Source organism: Podarcis erhardii (assembly GCF_964252035.2).
Source record: "Podarcis erhardii genome assembly, chromosome: 13".
NCBI lineage: Eukaryota > Metazoa > Chordata > Lepidosauria > Squamata > Lacertidae > Podarcis > Podarcis erhardii.
Genome location: NC_138502.1, coordinates 17,340,930 through 17,364,395, shown reverse-complemented (window position 1 = coordinate 17,364,395; position 23,466 = coordinate 17,340,930). Strand labels below are relative to the sequence as shown.

The 23,466-nt window shown below is 42.3% G+C and overlaps 1 protein-coding gene and 1 long non-coding RNA gene across 6 annotated transcripts; both read right to left on the bottom strand.

Moving 5' to 3' along the window:
- Positions 1-1,624: 1,624 nt before the first annotated feature.
- Positions 1,625-23,081, bottom strand: LOC309327828 (leukocyte immunoglobulin-like receptor subfamily A member 2). 5 transcript variants are annotated; one of them, XM_081837370.1, is made up of 11 exons: positions 22,977-23,081; positions 22,238-22,270; positions 19,801-20,093; positions 16,317-16,592; positions 14,531-14,809; positions 10,964-11,254; positions 9,099-9,389; positions 7,860-8,144; positions 5,869-6,159; positions 4,224-4,411; positions 1,628-2,211 (listed from the first exon to the last, which is right to left on the bottom strand). In XM_081837370.1, exons 1-10 carry the CDS (start codon positions 23,006-23,008, stop codon positions 4,254-4,256), a joined length of 2,229 nt encoding a protein of 742 aa, XP_081693496.1. In that variant the 5' UTR covers positions 23,009-23,081; the 3' UTR covers positions 1,628-2,211; positions 4,224-4,253. The 5 variants fall into 5 exon arrangements, with proteins under 5 accessions (XP_081693498.1, XP_081693500.1, XP_081693496.1 ...); XM_081837371.1 differs by having other exon boundaries at positions 1,628-2,191; XM_081837372.1 differs by lacking the exon at positions 7,860-8,144 and having other exon boundaries at positions 1,625-2,211.
- Positions 17,642-19,238, bottom strand: LOC309326859. Its single transcript, XR_014150395.1, has 3 exons — positions 19,164-19,238; positions 18,400-18,654; positions 17,642-18,090 (listed from the first exon to the last, which is right to left on the bottom strand). It is a non-coding gene; the product is annotated as an uncharacterized lncRNA (long non-coding RNA).
- Positions 23,082-23,466: the final 385 nt, after the last annotated feature.

Genomic DNA, 23,466 nt, shown 5'->3' with positions numbered 1-23,466 from the left:
AGGTGAGGTCTGACCAGAGCAGAATACAGTGGCACTATTACTTCCCTTGATCTAGATGCAATACTCCTATTGATGCAGCCCAGAATTGCATTGGCTTTTTTAGCTGCCGCGTCACATTGTTGGCTCATGTCAAGTTTGTGGTCAACCAAGACTCCTAGATCCTTTTCACATGTACTGCTCTCAAGCCAGGTGTCACCCATCTTGTATTTGTGCCTCTCATTTTTTTTTGCCCAAGTGCAATACTTTACATTTCTCCCTATTAAAATTCATCTTGTTTGTTTTGGCCCAGTTCTCTAATCTGTCAAGGTCGTTTTGAAGTGTGATCCTGTCCTCTGGGGTGTTAGCCACCCCTCCCAGTTTGGTGTCATCTGCAAATTTGATCAGGATGCCCTTGAGTCCATCATCCAAGTCGTTGATAAAGATGTTGAATAAGACCGGGCCCAAGACAGAACCCTGTGGCACCCACTAGTCACTCTTCTCCAGGATGAAGAGGAACCAGAATGGATAGGTTTGATCTTCTTGCAGTCCATGGGACTCTCAAGAGTCTCCTCCAGCACCATAATTCAAAAGCATCAATTCTTCGGCAATCAGCCTTCTTTATGGTCCAGCTCTCACTTCCATACATCACTAATGGGAAAACCATAGCTTTAACTATATGGACTATATGGAGCAGGAACTACTAGCCTCTAAAGCCAGTAGCACCAGATCTTTTGGGCGAGTTGTCTGAATTAACACAGCAACACCTCATACTTGTCAATTCTTCCATAGGTCCCCAACACAGAAGGTGGGAATCACTCGAGGCCATTCTCGTGTGCCCAAGGTTATGATGAAATCCAAATCAGAGCACTGTGCCCTTTCAAACTGTCAGCAATATCAAAAGCAACACGATGGCCAGAAACAATTACAATTACAGGGGTTGAGTGGTTTACCCTTTCAAACTGTGGCAGCTTCACTTGAGGGCAGGAGCCCTGGAAACTGTGATTGTAAAGCACAGAAACACCTCCCATGTTATAGGAACGTCTAGGCTGCTTAAATTGCCCCTTCCAGTCTAAATGCAGCAGATGGCTTGGGCTCCCTATGAATGCTTCATGCTGTTAAATGTATAGAAACATTAAAAATAAATAAATCAACATTTCCATGTGGAACAAAAACTGAGTTACGAAGAGTATTATCTCAAGATCCTGCTGTTGTCCTGCTTGGGGCATGGGGCGTGGCATGAATACCTGTTCCCCAGCCAGGTATTTCTCAGTTATTTTCTATAGGTAGCTCTCACCCATAGAAAGATAGAAAGAGTGGTCCTAGAGGATTGTGTGAGACTCTAACCAAGTGAGATCCTTAGTGTCTTATTCATTCTAGCTTGATTCAAAAGGACATGATAAAGGAAGTCTTTTATTTGGTTGTTTGTATTGTTGTATGTTATGCTCACTGTATGTTATGTTCACGTTCAATGCGGGTGGATTTGTATAATGGGGGGTTGGGGAGTTTGTGTTATGTTGTAAATAAAATTCCAATAAAAAATTAAAATTAAAATCAAAAGGACATGGAGCCTTGTAAACTGAAATATTAGCTGCCCTGTATAGGGCATGCAGGCAGCAACAAAGAAATCAAAAGATTCTGACCATATATATGACAAAACTAAGGCCTACAACAGTCCCAAAGCCACAGTTTCTCAGACTATCTACTTTTTTGAGATTATGAAGCAGTGTAAAATATTATACAATGTAATGGACGAAAGAACACAAACTGAGAAGAAAACCCCATCTTTATTATTATTTTTAAAATACAGTTTAAGAGTAACACATCTAAAACACAATGGCATCAAATACCGGTAAAAAAAACACCATTACAAAATATAAATCAAACCAAAGAGAATAAACACATGGTGCCTTGAAGAACAGCCCCAATAATTAAAACGTGCTTTTTGTAATGGATCATCTGAAGACTGATGAATTGGGGGAAACTCTCCAATTCATAGGTTGTAGCCAGTGACAAAAAGAAGAAGCTTGCCTATCAGCCTGCTTCATGCAGTGGTGCATCTGGTATGCCTGAGTGTTGAAAAAAGAATAATCTCATATTGTTGTTGTATGTCTTGAGAAAATGATCTTGTCATCACGGTGGACTCACAGAGCTATCTTTGCTTGGCTTCTTGGCCAGTGGTTTCAACATCTCTTGTACCTTTGCACATCAAAATCTAAGGGCAATATAAATATCCTGTAAATATAGTGGAAAAGGCATGAGATAACAATAGGTAAAGGACCCCTGGAGTGTTAAGTCCAGTCAAAGGCGACTACGGGGTTGCGGAGCTCATCTCACTTTCAGGCCGAGGGAGCCAGCGTTTGTCCACAGACAGCTTTCCGGGTCATGTGGCCAGCATGACTAAACTGCTTCTGGCACAATGGAACACTGTTATAGAAACCAGAGCGCACGGAAACACAATTTACCTTCCTGCTGCAGCGGTACCTATTTATCTGCTTGCACTGGTGTGCTTTCGAATTGCTAAGTTGGCAGGACCTGGGACCGAGCAACAGAAGGTCACCCCATTGCGCAGATTTGAACCGCTGACCTTCTGATCGGCAAGCCCAAGAGGCTCAGTGGTTCAGACCACAGCACCACCCACGTCCCAATAATAACAATAGAGGAGTTTTTCCCCAACCCGGATTAACTAGACACTGGCATTAGAGGCTGAGCTGTGTGCATAACTTGAGGGGGGACAAGAGATGGCTAAGCTGCCATTCATTGGGAAGTTTGCCTAAAATCAACACTGGACGGATGGTGTCATTGTTATCCCTACTCCATCCATTCCAGGGACTTCCTGAGCAGAGAAAGGGATAGAGGCACCAGGTTGGATAAGGATAATAGATGGGATACAAAGAGGCTTGTAAGTAGTGTCCATGGGCTTCTGGAAGTCAACCGGTTGGTGTTTTCTTTCTTTGAACATGTGATACCCATGTAATATCAAAAATTGTGTTTGAAAGTCCTTTGGCTTTGGAGGGTGATTGTCCCATAGTCTGGGTAAGGAGTGGTGGCCGATGTGATAAGAGAAACACAAGCTAGCCCACAGCTCCCTTGAATGCATGAAATTATTTGTATGTTTCTTTGAATGTATACCAAGCAAAATAAGGATCAGCCTTCTACTGTATCTGTCAGGGAACTGCCATCGGAGCCAGAGGGAGAGGGAGGGCTCCAGAGGGATTCCGGAGAGCGTCCCGGGAGGGAGAGAAGCAGCCCATCTTCTGGGGAAGGAAATCAGCGTAGCACCAGTGGAGAAGGGGGGCAGATGGGGGAATCGGCAAGGTGGCTCCATGACTCCTCGCCGGAGACCAGCGGGGAGAGCACGGGTCCTCCACTGCCCACACCCTCCCTGCGCAGAAGGCTTTCGTGCAGGGAGAGTAGGCGGAGACTAGGCGTCAAAGAGCTTATTTGCTGGAAGAAGTTCAAGAAATGCCCACTGACGGATTCTGCCAGCGACTGAGACAGCCACGGGTGAGTGGCTGTCCGGGCGGAAAGGGTTCACTCAGGCAACCCAGCCAGGTGTGGCGCCGATTTACGCACGAGCAACCCCTAGAACCATTACAGTATCAGACCTTTAATCTATCCCCCTCTTCTCAACTGTCTTCTCTGACTTGCACCTGTGATTTGCATCCTGGAGCTTTTCACCAGTGATCATTTCAGCAGAGAAGCTAAGGGATGTGACTAAACCTGGACCTTTCTTTCAAAATGAAAAGTATATGAACAGTGGGCAAATGCAAAAAGTCCCTTGAAGATTACATACCCTGCAACATTTCTCTGATGAAAATAGGAACGCCCTATTCCATAATAATAAAATTTTTATTATTTATACCCCGCCCACCTGACTGGGTTGCCCCAGCTACTCTGAGTGACTTTCAACAGATAAAAGCATAATAAAACATTAAACATTAAAGAAAACTTCCTTATACAGAGCTGCCTTCAGATGTCTTCTAAAGGTTGTATAGTTACTTATCTCCTTGGCTCAGGGGTTGCCTAATTCTACACCCTCCAACATTTCCCCGATGAAAATAGGGACATTCTAAGGAAAAGCAGGATATTCCAGGATCAAATCAGAAACCGAGATGGTTTCTGTAAATACATGACTGTCCCTGGAAAATAGGGACACTTGGAGGGTCTGAGATTAGGTTCAGACCTAGTTTGGAAAATCAAAGGAACCAGTGTGGAACCAGGAAGTGGTGGAAGAGTAATCTCACCTAAAATCCATGTTTCCTCCAGAAGGAGAGTCATCTCACTTTAAGGCCATGTTTCCTTTGGAGCTGCTGGTCTCTGATTATGACATATGTGAGGAAGAAGAGGATCAGACTTCCTACGGCAAATCTAATTATGTTGATCAGGGTATAATCTGGAGGCTCAGAAGTCCCCGGATTGGAGGTGTGAGGTCCTGTGCACATAAGCAAATGAACAGGGAGACTTTAATCCACTGATCCCACCAACTGTCTTTTCCAACAGACCACAATGTGCAGGATGCATTGCTCTGGAAGTAAAAGCAGAGGCAAGGACATCTGCATACAGAGTTAGTTGTGCAATAGCTTTTATATCCATGCAACCCAGACTTCCTGACTGTCCTCGGAAATGCATTAACTGGGACTATACAAAATAAAAAAATCCTTTCCAGGAGCACCTTAGAGATCAACTAAGTTTGTTACTGGTATGAGCTTTCGGGTGCATGCACGCTTCTTCAGATACACTGAAACAGAAGTCACCAGACCCTTCTATATAGTGAGAGGGTGGGGAGGGGTATTACTCAGAAGGGTGGTGGGAATGGGTGATTGGCTGATAGGTGTGGAAACCTGTTAACGGCTGTTAACGACTGCAATTGGTCTTACAGGAAAAACCAAGGGGTGAGATGGCTAAAAATAGCTTTATCGTGTGTAATGAGATAAGAATCCAATGTCTCTATGCAGACCAGGTCTCTCCATGGTACTATACAGTATGTGATGCACCTTCAACACTGTTTGTGATGGAAAATAAATTTAAATAAAATAGGCCATAGTCAGCAGCATGTCCAGTGCTTCTGTGGCCTTGATTTCCAGCTGTATATTATGGAATGCCAGCTATGCTCAGTTGACTCAGAAAATATGCACAAGAAGACTCTTAGTATTCACACTCATAATAGTCCAAAACCACAATGCAACCAAAAGGGGATGTGGAAAGGGGTAAATTTGTTAAAACTGAGCCAAAAAGTCCATACATCAGAGGAAGGGAAGAACATCTACACTGCACTGGTAGTGCGAGCTGCTTCCCATTACCCACTCCCAGATGCAATACTTAAATGTTTACATCCACACCACACATTGAAAGCATTTTGAACATGCATTTAAAGCACATGGCTTTCTCCAAAGAATTCTGGGAACTGTAGTTCACTTCTCAGAGCATCATCAACAAACTACAGCTCTGAGGACGGAGCATAGCCAGGGAACGTTAAGTGTCAGTTGTGCCCCTTGACAGCTATACAGAAATGTAAAAGGTAAATTTTTATTCTATCAATTTATACTCAAGCAAATACAGTGGTACCTCGGGTTACAGACACTTCAGGTTACTGATGCTTCAGGTTACAGACTCCGCTAACCCAGAAATAGTACCTTGGGTTAAGAACTTTGCTTCAGGATGAGAACAGAAATCGTGTGGTGGCAGTGGGAGGCCCCATTATTCTAATGGATTGAGTCAGACTTCCAAAGATGTTGTTGGATGAGCATTTTATTTATTCTGCACTGATTGTCATCGGCCCCCGCTTTTAAAAAGAAGAAGAAGAAGAAGAAGAAGAAGAAGAAGAAGAAGAAGATACCTGATAGAACAACAACAACAACAACAACAACAACAACAACAACAACCACCTACCTGATATAAGAAGTTCCAGGAAGTTACTTGGTTGTGAGACTAACAGCGGGCGATCTAAACATGCATAGCTACAGCTGTAGTTCCCTTCATCCTTCCTGCTGATATTGCCAATGGAAAAAATACCCACATGATTGTGAGCCTTTACCAACTGTTTTGGCATTGGATCTCCAGCCTTGTGGAGATAGAATTTTGCAGGTCCACCATTAGTTGTACACGTGATGTTGACTTGTGCTCCAGGGGCAATCAGCTGACTGGTAACAATGGAGATGGTTGGTGTGTGCAACCTGCGATCTGTGCACAGAAGGAAACAGGAATTGAGATGTTGACAACCATAAGCCAGGGCTCTGTCTTCAGCCACAGGATAGGAAGCTACATTAGGGATTATGCTTTTCCCTTTAATGGAAGCCATATGGTATTTCAAAACAAGCACACAAGGAAATAAAACAAGCCAAACCACAGCTGATCAAAACTATCTTAAGACAAAGCAGAGAATACTTCTTTAAAAAAAAGTAAAATGAAATAACTCATAAAAAGAGAAAGCCAGTCAAATACTTGTCAAAACAGATAAACTTTCACTTGCTGGTGGAATATAGTAAGTGAATGGCTGTCTTATCAGATATTCTTTTGGATTCAGGCTGGCAGTAAAAGGAACACTCAGAATGAACTTTAACAAGTTGTATTTGTTAGATAAACATATAAAGCATGAAGCACAGAAAAGCAGATAACTTACAGCCCTTTCAAAACCTATTTGGTGTTTCGCAACTTTCTGACTAGTTGCAGGACCTTAGCCAGACCTAGCAGAGTACACGCAGAATCCACGAAAGCAACTGGTGACTTGGCTGCAGACGGGATAGACGAAGCAGGAACCAGGAAATTGTAGTTAGGTGTTTATTACATACAGTGGACTATTTACAGGAACAGAACACGGATCTTTTGCTAGCTCTCTCTGTCACAACTCACAACTCCTACACTGACACACAGAACTCTGAACCTGAAATACTGAACTAACAGTTGTTGTTGTTTAGTCGTTTAGTCGTGTCCAACTCTTCGTGACCCCATGGACCAGAGCACGCCAGGCACTTCTGTCTTCCACTGCCTCCCGCAGTTTGGTCAGACTCATGTTTGTAGCTTCGAAGACACTATCCAACCATCTCGTCCTCTGTCGTCCCCTTCTCCTTGTGCCCTCCATCTTTCCCAACATCAGGGTCTAACAGTTAGTAGGCCATTAATTATCACTCCTTTGAGAGAGCTTGACCAGTCAGGGAGCAGACTCCATGTCTCTGTTATCACCAGGCAGACTTATTCCTTCAGATTGCCTTCTGGCTGTCTGCCAAACCTTAACTGACTCTGTGTGGGTAGCTGCACGTACACAGATTCCCAACAGGGGTCACCAAGTATGCAAAACTTGCTTTAACAAAGTCAGCCCAGATGTTTTCCAGGAAAGTCTGATATGCAACAGGCAGGGGAATTATTATTTTTTTAATGCTACATCTTCCCACCCAGGAAGTGGGACTCTTTAAATAAACCTCTGTTTAATCCAGGGGTCGGCAACCTAAGGCTCATGGGCCACAAGTAGCGCATGGGGGTTGTTTAACCGGCCCCCGAGCCGCCCCTGAACCAAGCCATCTGCTCCATGAGTCCCCTTGCGCTGCGCTAAACCGGCACAGCGCAGCATGGAGACTTGCATCTGCAGTGCCGGAAATTAGGTCTGCACATGCGCAGATGCCGGAAATTGAGTCAGCACAGACGCCAGAAATTGTGGGGGAGGGGTGTGTGTGTGATCCAACCCATGGAGGGATCTCCGCTGGAGTGAACCAGCCCAGGCTAGGTAAACCTTGCCAACCCCTGGTTTAATCCATGTTATGTGCCTTCTCCAGATAGCCTTCTGGTGCCTTGCTAGTACACACCCAGCTTGATGCTCAAGCTCAAACCAGAAATGAAAGCTGAAGCAAGGGGGGTGGGGAAGGTGCTTGCAATGACGACTCCCTTACCTATAACTAGAAACTCGGCAGGCTTACTGGGCTCTGAGATGACAAAAAGATCTGACGAAGGGCGGTAACTACAGGCAAAGCTTCGATTGTGCTCCTGCTCTGCAATGATGGTGAAGGTGGCTGTGTTCCTGCTGGTCACAAGGCGCTGCAGAGGCTTCGTTTCTCCAGACTTTTGGAGATAGAATGTCACGGCCCTGTCTTGGCTGTGGCACTGGAGGGAGACAGTTTCTCCCACATTGACAATGACAGAACTCAGGGAAAGACTGGGTCTGGGTAAACTGGGATCTGTGGAAAGGGAGAGATTGGATGGTGAGGAGTCCCACTCCATTCATCATCACCCTGCTTTTTTCTTGATGTCTTCAGCACTACGGAGAGATCTGATTATAACTGCTGGTTTATATTATTTCCAGAGAAAGGACATCAACCAGGTATGCCTTGCTGCAATTTTTTGTACAGACATATTAACGGCTCACGTGCACTATACATTTAAAGGAGTATTGCACCACTTTAAACAATTACAGCTTGTGAATCCCAGGAAGTATAGTTTGTTAAGGATCCTGAGAGTTGTTAGGAGACACCGATTCTCCTAACTGAACTACAGTTCCCAGAGTTCTCTGTGAAGACACATTGATTTCTAAGGCATTGGTTGTTAAACCACTCTGGAAATTGTACCTCCGTGATGGGAATAAGGGTCTCCTAGCAACTGTCAGTCCCCTTAACAAACTACACTTCCTTTTGAGTCTTTGCTGGAAGACATGGTTGTTGAAAGTGGTTTGATACTGTTTAAACGGGCCTAAGTATAACACGTCTTCAACGTGAAGGAACATTTAGACCTCTTTGTGATGAACTTATCCCAGGCAAATCCAGTTTAGCCAAATATTCTAGAAGGGCACGGGGGAAGAATCCTGCATTTCTGTTGAGTTGCCACCTATTCTTACTGGTTCAAGCCCAGTGACCTGAACAGCAGCCTGGAAAACAAGCAGTTGTAGTTTGTTCCTTCCCTCGCCATTGTGTTATCCCATAGCTAGGAGAAAGATGCACTTTGCTTAATTTCCTCATATCATGGTGATGTTAAAAACGCAGGAGCAGGAGAACACTGCTACCTCTCAAGCTCACCTGAGCAAATTCCCATTTAAACATTTATAACATAAACAACCAGAAGTGCTAGATAAATAAATGAATAAGCTTCAAAGGCCATTCTAAAACAAATATTGCAGATTGCTGGAGGACTAGCCTTACCTGTTACCAGAAGCTCTAGGGGGGCACTGTGTTTTGAGATGAAAAAGGAATTTCCTGAACATATGTAGCTGCAAATATAATGCCCTTTGTCCTCCAAGCTGATATTGGTAATGGGAAAAGTGTGGGTGCTCGAATTACCCATCCTGGAATACTTTGGTGTTGGAACTCCAGTCTTATGGAGATAAAACTGTGCAGATCCATATGCAATTGTGCACACAATATTGACTTGTCCTCCAAGGGCAACTAACTCACTGGGGTTGATGGAGATTGAAGGTCTTATTAAGCTGTCATCTGTACACAGAAGGAAAAAGGAATTTAGATGCTAACTGTCACCATGTGATTGGGGCGTGTCTGGAGATGGGTGAATTTGTCAATTTTGGCTTCTCTTTTTCTCATTTTCCATTCAATGCATTACATTTTTTGTATCAGTTTGCTGTGGGTTTTTTTATTAAAAAAACCATCATGAAAATCTATCAGCACTGAACACAAATCTTACCTAATATGCACATTTTTGCAAAGCGATTTCCCCTACAATAATGCATTTTGTATGTTGTTTTCAATAATATATGCCCTTTAAGGCACGTTTTACCCTAATATGTGCATTTTTGTGCACATTGTGATTGCATAACTGCACTGCAAAATTAATAAAACTGTGGATTTCAATGGAGGGCTCTGTTTTGGTTCTGGGTTTTGGGATGTGTGAATGAGGTCATCATTGAACTTTCCTAGCATTGATATTTAGCAAAACAATAATGGAGGTGACCAGTGTAAATATCAGACAGAATAATTTCCCACTCATATATCCACAGCTATTTCTGGTTGTCAGCAGTAGTATAAAAGTCCTACTACCTGTCAAATGCTTAAGCCTCACCCCCTAATTGTCGCCCCCCAGCTTGATTGATGATCACATGATATGCCACCCCGGAAGCCCTGCCTCAGAAGTACCACCCTTTAAGACCACCATGCCATGCCTTTGGAGAGGTCATGTGACCTCTCCACAATGACAGCAGGTCATTGTGGGCCAATAGGCAGAGGTATTCAACCCCATACAATCAGGGAAGGGGGAACTTGGGATTGATGTAGGATGGCCTCTTTACATGCCCAGACACATTCTTAGGAGTGAACACACTGAGGCTGCGCCAGCACTTCTAAAAGTTCTAGCAGATTAAGTAGCAGATTGGTTGGGGGTTTAAAACCTCTGATTAGTCCACAGTGATGTGACATCATTGTAGAGGGGTCACATAGCCCAGTCAAGCCAATCAGATACCCTATTGTGACTCAAGTCAAATTGGCTAGGGGTTTTAAAAACTCTGCCTATTAGTCCACGAAGGCCTGCCTTCATTGATCCTGAAATACATGTCATGGTGGACTTACATGGCGGGAGTTATGGTGTGGGATATCATGTGATATTATCAATCAAACTCTAAGGCAGGGGTCGGCAAACTTTTCAGCCATGGGCCGGTCCACTGTCCCTTAGACCTTGTGGGGGGCCGGACTATATTTTGAAGGAAAAAAGTGAATGAATTCCTATGCCCCACAAATAACCCAGAGATGCATTTTAAATAAAAGGACACATTCCGCTCATGTCAAAACACTAGGCAGGCCTCACAAATAACCCAAAGATGCATTTTATATAAAAGAACACATTCTACTCATGTAAAAACACACCAATTCCCAGACTGTCTGTGGGCCAGATTTAGAAGGCAATTGGGCCGGATCCAGGCACCGGGCCTTAGTTTGCCTACCCATGCTCTAAGGGGTTCCATCAGACTCTCAGAATTGGGGCTTACCCTTATACTACTGTCAGCTTACTTAACTTCACTCTTGAAATTATTTCTGGTTCCACCTAAACACTCAGAACATACCTCTGAAAAGCAGCTCCACAGGATCACTGGATGGTGAGGTGACAAAAAGTTCTAGCTTGGGGCGATAAGTGCAGATATAGTTCCCAGCATGTGCCGGCTTTATATTACTGATGTCGAAAATTGCTGTGGCCCCATTGTTACTGATGGCCGTAGGGACCATTTGGTCTGTATCCTTTTTAAAATAGAATGCTGCTGCAATGTCTTGGCTTTGGCAATGGATAGTGACTTTTGTTCCTGGGTAAACAGGTTCAGTGGGGGTCAGGAAGATCCTGGGTCTGGATAATTTGGGATCTGTGCAAAAGAAAATATAAGGGGAGTAAATCCCTCCCCAATTGCCAAGTCCTGTTAACATAATGAACTTTTCTCTGCCATAGTCATGAATAAGGGGCAGGTGACAAACACTTACTGTTCTGATCATAGACATCCACCCAACAACTCAGCTTGGTCAAAATAAAATTCAGTAGGGACTATTTATTTATTTTAAAAAGAATTTATTTATTTAAAAAAAACATTTATTTATTAAAAAATTATACCATAAAAAAACTCAAAGCAGATCACAACAAGAACACCTATATGGAATAAGAACTGGGTAAAATTTTAAACCAGAGATCATCAATTAGCTGTTACAGAAATACATTTTCTTACTTGACTGCATAATTTTTGGCCGGCATTTCAAGGCACCCACTGAACTCTATTGGCATTTCACAGGACTGGGCTGATGACACTAAAAGCTCAGCTTCATATTGCTGTCAGGTGAGCCTTGCCAATTTTGGGGACGACCAGTGATGCTCATGCAGATGACCTCAGTGGTGAAGCTGGATATAAAGGTTCAGGTGGTCCTTAAGATACCCAGGACCTTGTAGATGAACACAAGGACCTTGAACTGGCTCAGTAGTAGATGGGGAGACAGTGCAACTGTTTTTTTACAGCGGTGTTATATGTTGGCAGCTATGTGCCCCCATAATCAGCCTAGCCATTGCATTGCCCACCAGCTGGAGCTTCCCAATCAGCACCAAGGACAGCCACTCCTAGAGTACAGTATGTGGCAGTAATCCAGCCTTGAGGTTATGAATGAATGGGCTACAGTGATCAGGCTATCTCTGTTCAGGAATGGCTACAGCTGGTGAACCAGATGAACCAGGCAGAGGGCCTTCTCAGTGTTAGAATTCCTGCTCCATGATTGCAGTCATGGGATTTTTGTCTATCACATGACGATATATGTTTTGACTCCACAAAGTGGGAAGTGACGGAGACAGGATGTTTGTGTTACTGTGTTCCGTGAAGTGGGACTATTGTCCTTTGTCCTTTTTCTCTTTGCTGTCTGATGCTAGAGAGAGAGGGAGCCATGCTGCGGTGCTCCGTGTGTGTTTATATGTAAATAAAGTAGATTAGCCAAAATGCTGAGTTGCTGAGGTCTGTCACACGAACTGCGCAGACTCTGTGGATCCCTAAGTGTGCCGGTGTCTGTTGGCATCGTTCGCTGTGATGTTCGGGTTGAAGAAAGCTTTTGAAGCTCCCGAATGATTGACCAGGAGGGAGAGAACATGCCTGTCGGGCATGTGTTTCAGCCAGAGTCCTACTCAAGTGTAGGACAAGTTCCTGACACTCAGTAGTGGCGCCTGCCCTGTGGAACACCCTACCATCAGATGTCAAGGAAAGAAACAACTATCTGACTTTTAGAAGACATCTGAAGGCAGCCCTGTTTGGGAAAGTTTTTAATGTTTGACACTTTATTGTGCTTTTAATATTCTGTTGGGAGCTGCCCAGAGTGGCTGGGGAAGCCCAGCCAGGTGGGCTGAGTATAAATAATATTTACTTATTTAGGCACACCCTGTTACAGAGGACACATTGGCCTCTGGGTTAAATAAATACGTTTTAAAATGTCTATTTTAACTGTTTTTAAAACTGAGAATGGTAAGGTTTATAGCTGTCCTCTGTGTAAATGGTGCTAGTAGCTGTTTCGGTTTTATGTAATTATTGTTTTCTTGGTTTGTGGATTATTTATTATTTTGTGACTGCACGGTTACAAAAGTTGGGTGCCTCCCCCTCTCTCTGCAAGAGCCCATGGGGTTCCAGGCACTCACCCAGGGTCTGTGGTCCTTTGGAGACTGTCATAGCTTTAAGAAATATGGTTTATTCACCTATTTACACCTTCAGTTTGCATGCAGGGAGTCCAGATCTTACAGCCTGGTCATTTCAAGAGGGGCTGATCCCCCATAGCAGTGCAGCCCTGCAGTCCAGGGCATCTCTCCCAGCCGGCCTTCCCAAGATGGGTCCCAGACTTTCTTCCTTCTTATTTTCCCCAGCAACCCTGGCTCAAAAAAACCTTTCTTTTCCTGTCACCTCAACCAGTTACCCTGGTCCAAACCCAGTCTCTGTTCACACCTCAGGGAAAGGGGGAGGACAGTTCTCTTGCATTGTTCATGGATCTCAGTGGCCCTGTATTGTTTCTTAATGGCCCTAGCTTGGCCAGGTCATTTTGCATCCGCTAGCCCAGGAATTCCACTGCAGGTTGTATTTCTCTCTTAACATCTCAAATAATCAAAATAAAACACACACAAAATCTATCACAGTATTTTTTTCTATGTATCCAAAGGAGCAAGCAAACAAAGGTAAAATTCACACACACACACACACACACACACACACACACAATGTAAATGCTTAAAATTTTAGAAAACCCTACAATATTATATGTGTACTATAGAAAATGAAAGACACCATTTTAATGTAGGATGCTTTAGAAATAAATGGTAAATGAGTGAATGTTTGTTTGTATGTTTATAATAAAATATTAACATAAAAATAAACAAAGGCCATTGATACTCAAGCTTAGCTGGACATCACCCTGTGAGACTTTCAGGTCTTATATTAGTATTAGTATTAATTGAATTTATATACCACCCTATACCTGGAGGTCCAAGGCGGATCACAAAACAAAACCAGAATATAAAACCACATAATAGATAATCAAAATAAAGACAACAACCCAATGCCCCATCCCCCCACCAAATCCCCCCTCACACACACATTTTAAAAGGGTATAGGATGTCAAACACGTCAACCAAAGGCCTGGTTAAAAAGGAAAGTTTTTGCCTGGCGCCTAAAGGTATATAATGAAGGCGCCAGGCAAACTTCCCTAGGGAGAGCGTTCCACAGACAGGAAGCTACTGCAGAAAAGGCTCTTTCTCGTGTTGCCACCATTTGGACCTCTTGAGGTGGAGGCACATGCAGAAAGGCCTCAGAAGATGATCTCAGAGTCCAGGTAGGCTCATATGGAAAGAGGCTAAAAGCAATGAATTACAGTGGTACCTCAGGTTAAGAACAATTCGTTCTGGAAGTCCGTTCTTAGCCTGAAACTGTTCTTAACCTGAGGTACCACTTTAGCTAATGGGGCCTCCCGCTGCCACCACACGATTTCTATTCTCATCCTGAAGCAAAGCTCCAAACCTGAGGTACTATTTCTGGGTTAGTGGAATCTGTAACCTGAAGCATCTGTAACCGGAGGTACCACTGTATTTAAGTTTGATGTGATAAGTTCAGGACACACCAAATAAGATACTATACCTGATACGAGAAGCTCCAGGGATGTACTCAGTTTTGAGACGAGGAAAGGTTTCCGTCCATAGATGCAGCTAAAATTCCCTTTGTGTTCCAGGCTGACATTACTAATGGAAAGTTCACCTGAGGGAAAAGGCATGGGCCCCTCCGCTTTTGAGCCTCCAGCCTTATAAAAATAAAACGAGGTGGCTCCATCTTTAGGTTGACACTGTATCTTCACACGTCCCCCCAGGGCAATTGAATCACTGGGTCTTCGGAAGATGTTGGGTCTGCTTAAGCTGAGATCTGCATGCAGAAGAAAAAGAGATGTGAGGTGGCCCATCATGGCGTGCTTGTAAAGAGTGGAAAAAGGCAGGTGTCTCCACCTTAGCATTCAACAGCAATGTGTGTGGACACAGGGACATAGGAAACTGCCTTACACAAAGTCAGATCATTGTCTACACTGGCTGGTCGTGGTTCTCCAAGATTTCTTTCCCAGACCTACCTGAAGATGCCAGTGATTCGAAATGAGACCTTCTGCTTTCTCAGTGAGCTTCAGCCTTTGCCATAAACTCACAAATCATATACAGTGGTGCCTCGCAAGACGAAATTAATTCGTTCCGCGAGTTTTTTCGTCTTGCGATTTTTTCGTCTTGCGAAGCACGGACTTTGGAAAAGCTTCAAAAATCACCAAAGTCTTCAAAAACCTCAAAAAAGGCTACCACACCACGTGCTATGAGTTGCTCCTCGAAGTGAATGCACGGTTTTAAGAAAAAGGAAACAAACTTGCAAGACAAAGGAAACAAACTTGCAAGAAGTTTTCGTCTTGCGAAGCAAGCCCATAGGGAAATCCATCTTGCGAAGCAACTCAAAAAATGAAAAACTCTTTCGTTTTGCGAGTTTTTCGTCTTACGAGGCATTCGTCTTGCGAGGTACCCCTGTATCCCATTTGCTGCCTGTAAGTGGAGCTGATTACATCCTTTCGTCCTTCCACAAGATTGCCTTTAAACCTCAGCCTCAACAGAGTGGTTTAGCAACCATTTCCTCTTCAGAGGGAACTCTGGGTCTTGTAGCATCTTCTGAGACTTGCTGCAGTTCCTCAACTGCCTTCCCCTGAACCCTTAGCATACTCCGGCCTCGGGCCTTCCAAATGAACATGTTGCTGGTACTGTATATGAAACTCATATTTGTCATCTCTCAGCTTATGGCTAAATGTATTTCTTTGCTGCCTTCACTAATAATAATATTTATTTATTTATTTATTTATTTATTTATTTATTTATTCATTCATACATACATACATACATACATACATACATACACACACCGCCCATCTGGTTGGGTTTCCCCAGCCACTCTGGGCGGCTTCCAACAGATTTAAAAGCACAATAAAACATCAAACAATAAAAACCTCCATTGACTCCGCAGAGAGATCTCTCATTGTATATACAGCCTCCTGATATTTTGCTACTAAACATTTGGAATATGCCGTAGCTAGAATTAAGCTAAAACGAAAAATCCAGACTGAGAGATGAGGTTAGGGACATGCATGCAAAGATGCTGTCTTTTTCTTTTTTAAAAACATATTTACTGAAAGTTCAAAAAGTACATAATTTAATGTGCACTAAACATTGTGAGATGTAAATAAAAGAGAGAGAAAGAGAACCTGTGTAGAAGAGAAAAATAAAGGGGGGGAGGAGGAAACCCCCCAAAACTGTATACTTTACAAGGGTGTTATTGTACTTTACCAGATCTGAACCTATTACAGTATTTGGAAGAACGATTCTTGATGCGAAGATGTTTGGCTACTTACCTGTCAGCAGCAACAACAGAGAGCTGCTGGGCTCTGAGCTGATAAAGGGTTCTAAAGGACGGTAGTAACTGCACTGGTAGTTCCCTCCATGCCTTGGCTCTGCTTTGCTGACAATGAAATTGTTTGCCATAGTCTGATGTGTCACCTGGGTATCAGCATTTTGGAAATAGAACTCCACATCCTCATGTGGGCTTTGGCAACAGATGGTGAAATTACTTCCCAGTGCGATCTGATCCATGGAACTGAAGGAGATATTAGGCTTCCCTAACGTTTGATCTGTGCAAAGACAAAGATTCTTGAGGAATTCAGTCCTTGCAAAAGACAGTGCAGACACACTGACTTGAAACACACCTCCTGAATAGCTTTTGTATTTACCTGGCTTCCCAACCCCCACCCACCCCCCGCACATGCCCAGAATCCTTTTTTTAATTTTTTTTTTTAAATTTCCACAGAAAAAAATACATAACACATCACATTTTCATCTTTAACAAATTTTCCAATTTTGGACTTCCTTCAGCCTCTCTGACAATCATCCAAATTTAATTTTTAAGTACACAGTTCTTAAATTCACCATTGCCTTTCAGAAAACCATTTAAAACCTGTTTTTCTTTTTTGCAATATCTCTTTAACTTTTACAGAGCTTCGTTAAATGCCACTAACGTTATTTCTCTATCATGTCTTCCCAATAGTCCACCAATTTTCTCCAGTCTTTTTTTTTTTATTGGTTTTGCATTGGGTGCAAAACCAATTTGGCTCCCAAGCTCTTGCGGGAGATGATGATGATGATGATAACAATAACAATAACAATAACAATAACAACAATAACAACAACAATAACAATAACAATAACAATAAACAACAACAACAACAACAACAATAATTTATTATTTATACCCTGCCCATCTGGCTGGGTTTCCCAGCCAGCTGACTCATGCAAGAGTGTGAGACCAAAATACAAGGCTTCCTTGGTCTGGTAAAGGTAAAGGGACCCCTGACCATTAGGTCCAGTCGTGACCGACTCTGGAGTTGCGGCGCTCATCTCGCTTTATTGGCCAAGGGAGCCGGCGTACAGCTTCCGGGTCATGTGGCCAGCATGACGAAGCTGCGTCTGGCAAACCAGAGCAGCGCATGGAAATGTCGTTTACCTTCCTCCCGCAGCAGTACCTATTTATCTACTTGCACTTTGACGTGCTTTCAAACTGCTAGGTTGGCAGGAGCAATGGGAGGTCACCCCGTTGCAGGGATTCAAACCGCCGACCTTCTGATTGGCAAGTCCTAGGCTCTGTGGTTTAACCCACAGCGCCACCCGCGTTCCTTATCCTTGGTCTGGTACTCTGGCACAAACCAACTGATTTGCGCCAGAGCACCAGACCAAAACAATGGGACATTCTCGGATCCAATCAGAAGCCAGGATGGCTTCTGTAATTCCTGCATGTCCTGTTCAAATTGGGATAATTGAGAAGTATGATATACTGCTTAATTAGAATAGCCTCTAAACAGCATACAAGAAGCTCAATACAATGATATATTTTTTTAAAAAAATGTGTTGATAACTATAAAATCAGAATTCAATAAAAATGCATGCTGGAATTAAATAAAGAGTCTACAGTAAGTGCCAGAAGTTGAATTATTGCAATGCACTCTATGCCCTTGGAGATTACTCAGAAACTTTAGTTGGTCCAAAATGCAGTGACCAGATTACTGGGGCTGCCTTTAGAACTCATATATCCTATGTTCTAAAACAGCTGCATTTTCTGCTGGTTCATTTCCAGACCTAAATTCTTTTTTTTTTTTTAATAATATTTATTAGATTTTCCAATAAGAACATACAAATACAAAACAACTACAATGAAAACAAACATAAACAAAAAATAACAAGTATAATTTCAAAACTTATTTTCTCAACCTTATTTCCCCGACTTCCTCATACCTCACCATTTTGTATTCTAATTTCATTATTCCATCAGCAAGTCCAATCCCTTATTTCCCAAAAGTTTTTTACTAATTCCATTTCTTTTCTTACTCTAATATCTCTGAAAACCAATATTTTTAAATCCATGTCAATCTAACATCATTTCCAGACCTAAATTCAAGGTGCTCACATTTGTGTTCAAAGCCCCAAGCAAGCCCTAAATAACTTAGGCACCAAACAGACCACCTTCTTCCCTACTGACTATGTCAGGTGTTAAGATCAGAAGAGGAGGCCCCTTGGCAGTTCTACCTCCCTTAGAAGTTCAGGGTGTGGCTCGGGAAAGGGTATTCTCTGTGGCAGCCTATTTGTTGTGCCATTCCCTTCCCACAGAGGGGCACCTGGCGTCTTCATGATACAGTTTTCATCCTATTTATTATTATTATTTATTTATTGAATGTATATAACACTCTATACCTGGAGGCCTCAGGGCGGTTCACAGAAAAGATCACAATATATAAAATCAAAATAAGAACAATAACACGCCCCCCCCCAATAAAGAGCCTCATTTTATTTTTTTTATTTTTTTTATAATAATTTTTATTAAGTTTTCACAACATAAACATAACAACATAAACATAACAAGAAAAAATAACAATACAACATAGAAAAAGAAAAAACACAGATCATACAAACTTGAAGACTTCCCCATACCTCTCCTGTTCTGCACCCTTATTTCACAATTCTCTCTAGCAACCCTTCAGTCAATTTTTACATATCACCTCCTTAAAACTTCTTCCCTATGGTTTATAGTTTACAGCTGTAAATCTTTATTTCTTACCCCTCGACATCTTTTCAGTCCTTAATTTGACAACAATTCTCAAGATACACTTTAAATTTCTTCCAGTCCTCTAAAGAGCCTCATTTTAAAAGGGTACCTACTCTTATGAAGGTATCTGTTTTACCTTTTTTTAATTCTGAATTTTAATTATTGTAACCTGCCTGAGACCTACTGGTGAAGGGTGAGTAATTAATCTAATCTAATCTAATCTAATCTAATCTAATCTGATAAATAAAATAAAATAAAATAAAATAAAATAAAATAAAATAAAATAAAATAAAATAAAATAAAATAAAATAAAATAAAATAAAATAAAATAAAATAAAATAAAATAAAAAGGAAGCCAGTGCCGGATACCATAGCATTGTGGACACTGTTCCCAGTTAAAGGACATTTCTTGGGTGTTCTTTAGGATTAAAATCAGGAACACCTCCTATGGCTAACTTCACAATCCTAAGAAGTAACTTCTGTTTAATTCAAATGGGCTTACTCTGAGGTTAGCAGCATTAGGATTGCAGCCTAAATATTGCAAGTTCCAAGTCTTCATTCAGGCATTTTGGGCAAGGGGGGGGGGAGCTTAAAGTGGACTTAAAGCATTCAGTGTCTATCTTTGAAGGAGCATTTTAAGCATGTTAGCAGACTAAAACATCTAGCCTGGACCAATGAACTATGTGACTTTTCCCTTACCTGGCCTCGCTGGGATGCTGATCAAGTTTTTGCTGTGGATGTCTTACCTATTATCATTAGCTTGACTTGTTCACTGTGATTTGACCGAAATAGGTTGCTGTAATAGTAACAGCTGTATAACCCTCCATGATCGCGGCTTACATTAGTGATGTAAAATGCAGCCATTCCTCTGGCTATTTGGGTGACAATGGTTATGTTGTGGCTTATGTTGTGGTTGTGCCTCTCCAGAGAAAAATTCATGAATAAGTTCAAAGGACTCCAGCATTTGATGGTGGCATTTCCTCTCTCTAAGATTCCCAGGCTAGGTTCCACTGTGATATTGGGAGCGCAAAGGATCTCACTGGGTTAACAAGGAAAGAAAAAGATAACAACAACAACAACAACAACAACAACAACAGTAGAAGTAGAAGAGAGGCCTATATGGTTGCCTTCAAGTTTGTGGTGGCCCCAGGCAAAGTGACTCAGAGGCACCCTTCTTTGTCATGGGACCCCCTCGGGCTTACCAGAAAGCGGCAGGCAAAGGACTCTGAGCAATGGAGGAGCTGAGTATAGCCACCATTTTAATTATCCACAATGATCCTCAGTGATCCTACATCAGGTGCATTGTGGGTAGGGATGGAAATATCTTTCAATTATGATTCTCTAAGTTTCTCATTTCTTCCCATCCTGAATTCAACTCTCCACATTTCTGCAGCAATTTTAAAATTTAGAAGGCAGCAGAAAATTTCTCCTCATCTGCACTGATTTTGGCAACCCTCTCATTTACATAGTAGGAAACATCCTGAGGCATCTAATCATAGCCTGCATTTTTATCAAGGCTTATATTTCGATCAGGGCCTGTATTTTAAAATGAGCTTAAAGATTTTCAAATGTTTTATGCCAGGCAGAAGACCAGCTGCCTAAGTACTTTGGCAAGATGTTTATCCTCCTGGACAAGGGGGCCCCCTGATTTATAGCAGAAAACAATTCTCAAAGTCGTAAAAAGGGAATTACAGGCTGAGAGCGAGGTCACTGACCTTGCATGTTGTAGAGTACAATTAGGCTGTAAGAGTGGTTAAATTGAGAAGTAGGTAAATAGTGAGGTTTTACCATTTGGCCTCTCATCATACAAAAAGGCTAAGCATCTGGCTGGCAGAAAGGGAGGGAGTATTTTGGGAAGTCTTTTTCTAAAGTTGTTTCTTTCTTAAACTGAGATCCTTTTACTCTGCAAAGATTTCTTTTCCTTTTAAAAGGTTATTTATGTTATGTATTAAATATATTGGCTTAAATGTAATTATGCAAAGGATTTAGAAACTAAGAAATGTTAAATCCTTATGCTAGATTCTTATTTCATATAGTTGGAAGAGACCACAGGGGCCATCAGCCCAGCCCCCCTGCCAAGCAGGAAACATCATTAGAGCACACATATAGTTGTCAGGCCTTTGTTTAAAGACCTCCAAAAGAAGGAGATCTTTCAATGATGATGTGAACTCAAGATCCTTGACATCTGTTTAAGATAAAAATTTAAAACTATTAAACCATCTGTTTTGGAGGGCAATAGGGCAAGGAGGGCAAGAGGTGAGCTGGTAATTAAGGTTCCTTGTTGAGACAAATGTAAGATATATGACTACTTATTTGTCATTTATAGATAGAAGAATATATAGCTTTTTGTTTCCCATAAAAGGCAAAAGGAAATGGGTGTATCTTTTGTGATTGGTTCTAGCAAACAGCCAATAGGAATTTCAACCAGGCTGATTGGACAGAGGCAGCCACAGGAGGAGCAAGGGGGCTGGGTTAAGGAAATATACGTGCTGGCCATAATGGCAGGAGGCCAGGCCAGAGCTTGGTAACCATATACCACTGTGCCTCTCATTTATTTGTCTGACAAATAAATTATTATTTTAATTTCTCTATTGCTGCGTTGAATATTTCATTCCAGCTAAGTGTTAACCACAAGCAGGGTGCTACAATCCCTCTAAGAGTGACTTGAGCTGTATTTTCCTTGAAGTTCCATTGCCTGTTAACAGAACTTGCACACCATTTTCTTGAAAGTGAAGCACTTTGTGTTTTCAGTGTTCCTGAATGCGTAGTTTTGGAGCATACAGAATAGCTATGCCTTGGTGTTCTTCCTGTATGCCTCTTCAGAGTGACCCTAGGAGTCAATCCTTGTTGGCGGATTTACCTCCTTTCTCTCTGATTGGCTCCAATTAGAACAGAGAGTGTGAAGTATCCTTCTCAGTGGCTATAAGGCTCCCCTTTCATGCTGATTGGATGGCTCCAACACACTAGAGACAAGGTCCCTGCTGCAGAAACAGCAACAGTTCCTAAGCCACCACCCCAAATTCTTCCCACTACAGCTCTTGTTGGCCCTGAGGAGAATCTCTATCACTCACTCATTCACTTTCTCACACATAGATGCAGAGAGCCCATTTAAAAGCTTCCCACAGATCAAAGTTACTGGAGTAACTTACATCCCTGCCACATTCAGGTTCAGTGTAGTCTTACCTTTGAACACCTCCTCTTAAGCCAGAAAGGAGCCTGGGAAGAGGAAAGAACCATACATTTACTGGGTGGAGATAGTTTAATTCTTCTCCCCTTCACCAACACAAATTAGCCCTCTCCCTACTTTAGAAAAGAGATAGAGACCTGTTTTGGATTCAGAATGTCCCAGATTCACTCCCCAGCTCTGGAAAGACTCTTGCCTGAAACGGCCAGTCAGTGTCAACAATGCTATACTAGATGGGCCGAAGTTCTGACTCGGTGTAAGACAACTTCCTTCATCCCCCGCAAGCTGCAATTTATTCACAGATGAAAGCCACCAATGGTGCCAATAAACCAGAAATTATGTTATTTCATGCCTAATTTTTTACCTTGCCCCACGTTATAAGGCTTTCACCTATCCAACACACAATTAACACATTTTTTTCTTTTTTTAAAACCCCACACAGAATACATCTAACCACGTGAAGAGTACATGCTAAATAATCACAATTTTACTCCAATGTCCGGGGAAATAAATAGTGGCCGCCACCATCTGCTGAGATGGGCTTTGCCCCTTCCCTGTAGTAGCACAGCTTTGAAAACAGGGAAAAGGCCTACTGGCAAGGCTGAACCCTATTACCACGAACCTTTTGCTGATTTTTGCCACCTCCCTTAAAAATCTCTGTAACCTCTGCTCCTGCCCCCCACCGCCATCAACAACTGTGGAGGAATTTGTTTTTGTTTTGCCATATAAAAATCTCACCAAAAGAACACCATGGGGAGAGCGGGTATCATGATGCAGAAATGTTGGGGTCTTTCAGCCAGTTCCAGAGTTGCTGTTCCCCACTCTGTTTAGCGTGATGTTTTCAGCGAGGCCCCAGATTGCATCTGAAATGTCAGGAAGCTGACAGTGGCCGCATTTGCTACCCCACCCTAGACCTTGAGCTTCTCAGAGTCTCCTTCAATCTAAACAATCTCCTGCGGCCATATATCAGATTGCATGTAAATAAATCAAGCACAAAGCAGGGTTTTGAATTGCCATAGAATTGCTTTTATGGAAAACATACATAAGAAAATGCATTTCTAGATTGGCTGTCTTGGAAGGTGGTAGAATCTCCTCACTGGAGGCTTTAAACAGAGATCGGGCCATCTTACTACTAGAATTAAGACCATTACTAGAGTCAAATAGGGATGCATTTTGGCGCCTTTCTTGTTTAAATTTTATATTAATGACATGGTTAAAGGACTGGAGG